Here is a 4791-nt window from a genome sequence, read left to right as displayed (position 1 = left end):
AAAAGTCAATATGAAAATGATAACTTTGGCTCCCGCAGCTTCTTGGAATCTTTTGACCAGTTCACAGAAGACACATGGACGAGCTGCCGAATAACCTTCACACAGCACTCACTGTGGGTCAGGCTAACACCTGGAGCGTCTGTCGTGGGGGGTTTCCCCTGCTGTCACTGAGGTGGATGGAAAACTCAGTCATTCACTTTACACTAATGATCAACAGCATTCTGTTGCTATAATAACAGAGGATTGGATGATACGCAGCATGTATGCGACAAGGTCGCGGAGACACGGCCGAGAATCAGCCCGGGAAAAGTTTGATGAGGATTACTGTGATCAAACTTTTCATATGAGATTATTTTAATATTAAGGAAACATACTGATGGAAATGCATAACCAGGAGGCTTCTGTCCACAAATGAAAGATTTCTGTCTCATACAGAGAAAAAAACTTTGTCCAGAACTTCACCCAAAGAGACAGTTTTCATTTCGAAAAAAAAACTCCCAATTTAGATTTCCCACTAAAGCTTTAATCCAATTCATATCCTCCAAATATAGGACCATAAAATGACAAATGTGAAGATTGCCCTTCCCTGACATTTCTTTCATTGAGATCCCACTCTTCAAATAAGTCAATGATTAGTTTTAATAAGGCTTGCTTAATAAGACTGTTTGACAATACACTTCAACTTACTTTCTGGGATCATTATGTCAAAAATTCTGAGTACACATGCACACAATATTATCTGAGAGGAGTTAGGATACTCTGACTGGATGGATGTTTGAGAATTAAACTTTATTGACTCTGATTTCTTAAAGGAAAAAAAAGTCATTTGAAAATAACCATAATCCATTTTTTCTTTGTGTGTAAAATAATATGAACCTAAATTATAGGTTAAGCTGTGAGGCGCTTCATGTTGTGTGCGACTGTCTGCGTGTGTGCAGGTCACTGATGTCGCCACGTCACTTACCTCCAAATCCATTTTAAGTGTGTGAGCTGAGTGAGAGTTGTTGTATACCTATTTGATATTTTAGCTGCATCAGTTTTCAAAAATGTTTCAGAACTTCCCCTAAAAGGTGCAAAACATGCAACACATTTTTAAAAGTGCAACAAAAGTTTGCACTTTCACTGCAGCTGGAGGTCCGTCATATCATTTTTTTTTTTTTTTCAAAATTTGCATGATGAACTACAGTTGAACTCCAGTTAAACTTGAAGCTGCATGCTGTATTGTGCCGTATCATATAAGACAATATTGCAGTAATTTGTCAGATATGAGACAGTGACAGCTGAAGCTGTGACTTTTATGTGGAGCTGGTTTTTCATAGTAAAGAGATGTTTTCAAGGCAAGGCAAGGTATCTTTATTTATTTAGTGCATTTCATACCAAGTCCACTCCAATGTCCATTTAAAAAGAATAGCATAAAAACAAATAAATAAATAAAAAGTTAAAATCAAGAGCAAAGAAGAAGAAAAAAGTAGAAGAAAATAAAATAGATAAAGTTTAAAAGAGCTCAGCTATAAACACATGAAAAGAGAATTTTTGAACCTGGATTTAAAAGTGCTTACAGTTGGGGCTGATCTCAGTTCTGCTGGTAGTTTGTTCCAGTTGTGAGCAGCATCACAGCTAAATGCTGCTTCACCATGTCTGGTTTGAACTCTGCTCCACTGTCTGACCTGAGTCAGTAGATCTCAGAGCTCTACTGGGTTTATACTCTACTAACGTGTCATTCATGTATTCTGGACCAAAACCAGTTAGTTCCCAACCTTTTTTGGCTCATGACCCCATTCTGACAAAACAAATTTCTGGCGACCCTGTCAGTCAAGATGCTGCATTTTAATTGAACTCAATTTATATTCAAGAAAGTAAAAGTATAGAACAGCGTTTCTCAAACTTTTTTCAGTCAGGGCACCTTTCAAAAGTGCAAAAAATCTCACGGCACCCCTGTGTAAAAATATAATTCAAAATGACACTGCATAGCCTAAATGTAAATGTCCTGTTTATTTAGACGGGACAGTATTACAGTATTTATGCATAGGCATGCCTCTGTAGCCTATATGCACACACACGCACACGCACACAATAATCCGCAATGTGAGAGGAAGAGAGAAGGGTCTACATGCGCGCAGCGCAGGCACGCGTTCACATGAATATCCACCGGCGGTCTCCGCTCCGTTCTGACTCCGTTGCGAACAATCAGAGAATTTCCACCGGTGGAAGAGGAGAGAGGAGGCTGTGACTCACCATCAATGTGAGACGTGAGCCTGGTACGACGCATTTTTTTCATAGCGTCCGGTGGACACGGACCCACTGCTCTGAGTGCCCGTGACCAACGGCCGTGTCTCTCTCTCTCTCTCTCTCTCTCTCTCTCTGAACGCTGCCGAAACGAGCCGCCAGCGCCGCTTGATATACTGTATATCAGGGGTGGAGTGGGGCAGGGTTAGAATAAGAAAAATAAGAAATATGGGTAGCTATATTTTGCTATTTCCTTCAGAAGTGGGCACCAGTTAGATCATGGATTTGTATTAAAAGTAGGCTACATAAATGCTGAATGGGTGAAAGAGCTGCAATTAGTGCCACTCAAGCATTAACGCTGCTGACCATAACATTACATCCAGTCAGGTATTTCCCCTCCCTACTCTGCTCTGCGAATGGATTTGACTGACAGCGCGCTGCACACGCCACGGTTTGGGGTCTTGTCCTACTCACCAACATGCTTCGGTGCCCATAGGTTCCGACTCTCAAGTGGTTAAAATCCAGAGTAACGGTACCGCGTACCGACCAGGTACCGGCCCACTTAGCACGGACTGTGTTGTCTTGTTAAATTAATATAACTTATAAATAACGTGACACACGGGCAGGACTGATAAGCTTTGCTGTTTAGCTTCCGTGAGTCGTTCTATTTTTAGCCGTAGCCGCTAGTTTAATGATAACTTTCACAGTGACTTTTCTCTAGCGCGTTTCCCATTTCCCATGAGGCTTTGCGCCATTCTACAATTTAAGAACGAACCAACATTGCTAGTTATTTTATATGTTTGGTCATGAAAATTCAGTTATATCTGAACAAAAAGAATTAGATAAAGACAGGAGGCTAAACAAAAATCATTTAGTAGTCTGGATTGATGAGAGTCTGCGTCACTATCGCAACCATGAGTGAGATGTAAAAAGACAAGAAGTGGTATAAATAATGGTTGGACTGTTAATATCAATTAATTCAAGGAAACCTTGAAGATTATCATGAGAACATGATTGACATACATTACCCTCACTGAGGCTGGTCATAAAGGCCGCATAACCGTGCAGGGCAACCTGCTCGATGGTATGCTGGAGCATGTTGGCTGGGCGGCCGACCGGGAGATCTCCTGGTCGTCTTGATAGCCATTCTGCAGCTGATATATATATATATTTCAACCCTGATCGCTCTGAGCGCCGCGACAAAAAAAGGAAACTCCGACAGCTTTTTTCCGAGCTCCCTAGGATCTGAAAAGTAAAGTAGACGGTGGACACGGCCCCTTTGCATATATAAAGAGAATGTATTCTATGAAATGTCAGAAGAGGTATTTTTTTCACGGCACCCTTGACGCAGTCAGACGGCACCCCAGTGTGCCCCGGCACCCACTTTGAGAAAGGCTGCTGTAGCTGACTGGGAGCCAATGAGCCTTTTAAAATATATCAGTAGAAGCTTCTAAGACTCTGGAATCCCATTCTCAGTAAAGTGAGGGCTCCTACATTAACACACAATAATATGTTACAGTTGTTATTTCCAGTCCAGTTTGACTATTTCAAGAATGACATTGTGAGTGGGTTGATGTTTCACAGACAGACCGTCCACTCAAAGTGTTTTTTCCTTCTGTTTGTGCAGGTATGGTTCAAGAACCGACGTGCCAAGTGGAGGAAGCGTGAGAGGAACCAGCAGGCAGAGTTATGTAAAAATGGCTTTGGTGCCCAGTTCAATGGACTCGTGCAGCCTTACGACGACATGTACACAGGCTACTCCTACAATAACTGGGCCACGAAGAGCCTCGCCAACAGCCCACTCTCTGCAAAGAGCTTTCCGTTCTTTAACTCAATGAATGTAAGCCCCCTGTCCTCCCAGCCCATGTTCTCCCCCCCCAGCTCCATCCCCTCCATGAACATGGCCTCTAGCATGGTGCCCTCCGCGGTGGCCGGAGTGCCCACCAGCGGCCTCAACAACCTGGGCAACCTCAACAACCTCAACGGCCCCGCCGCGCTCAACTCGGTAGCGGTGACGGCGGCCACCTGCCCCTACGCCACCACGGCCAGCCCCTACATGTACAGAGACACCTGCAACTCCAGCCTGGCCAGCCTGCGGCTCAAGGCCAAGCAGCACACCAACTTCGCGTACCCGGCGGTGCAGAACCCCGTGTCTAACCTGAGCCCCTGCCAATACGCTGTGGACCGGCCAGTATGAAGAAGTCAGCTCGGACAACCGCCACGCCTGACCCAACCGACCAGCTGTAAGTCCATTACCCACAACTCCTCAGTTCCATCTCTAAGCTACCAGATGTGCTGCAAGACTTGGCAGGTCATGTGTTTTTGGTGATACACAGTGAGAGTCAAAAACCTGCTGCAGCAGATAGACACGCCCCGACGGACCACCACACTTTCAAAGGAACTCTCTCCCACGTGTGAGACTTTCACTTAACTGACTGACTGCTTCAAAGGATTTATAAATATTATTATCATTATCATTTTTTTTCCTTCTTTTAAACTGCATGATTAGAGTTTAAGTAGAAACCGAGGGTAAATAAAACATGGATTCTTCAACTGGACTGGTGG

General features: G+C 43.7%; 1 protein-coding gene across 1 annotated transcript in view; it reads left to right on the top strand.

Annotated features, from left to right (window-relative positions):
* LOC310998566 (pituitary homeobox 3-like) overlaps positions 1-4489 on the top strand; it is a gene marked incomplete at its 5' end in the record, with an annotated part of 5102 nt that extends 613 nt beyond the window's left edge. Inside the window, one exon of the mRNA XM_083988679.1 lies at positions 3854-4489. Coding sequence (XP_083844805.1) covers positions 3854-4423 — 570 coding nt within the window. The 3' untranslated portion in view covers positions 4424-4489. The remainder of the gene's footprint in view (positions 1-3853) is intronic.
* Positions 4490-4791: the final 302 nt, after the last annotated feature.

Source organism: Trachurus trachurus (assembly GCF_905171665.1).
Source record: "Trachurus trachurus genome assembly, chromosome: 15".
In the NCBI taxonomy this organism is placed as follows: Eukaryota; Metazoa; Chordata; class Actinopteri; order Carangiformes; family Carangidae; genus Trachurus; species Trachurus trachurus.
Note: the sequence above shows the minus strand (reverse complement) of the source record. Positions and strands in the feature narration are given on the sequence as shown.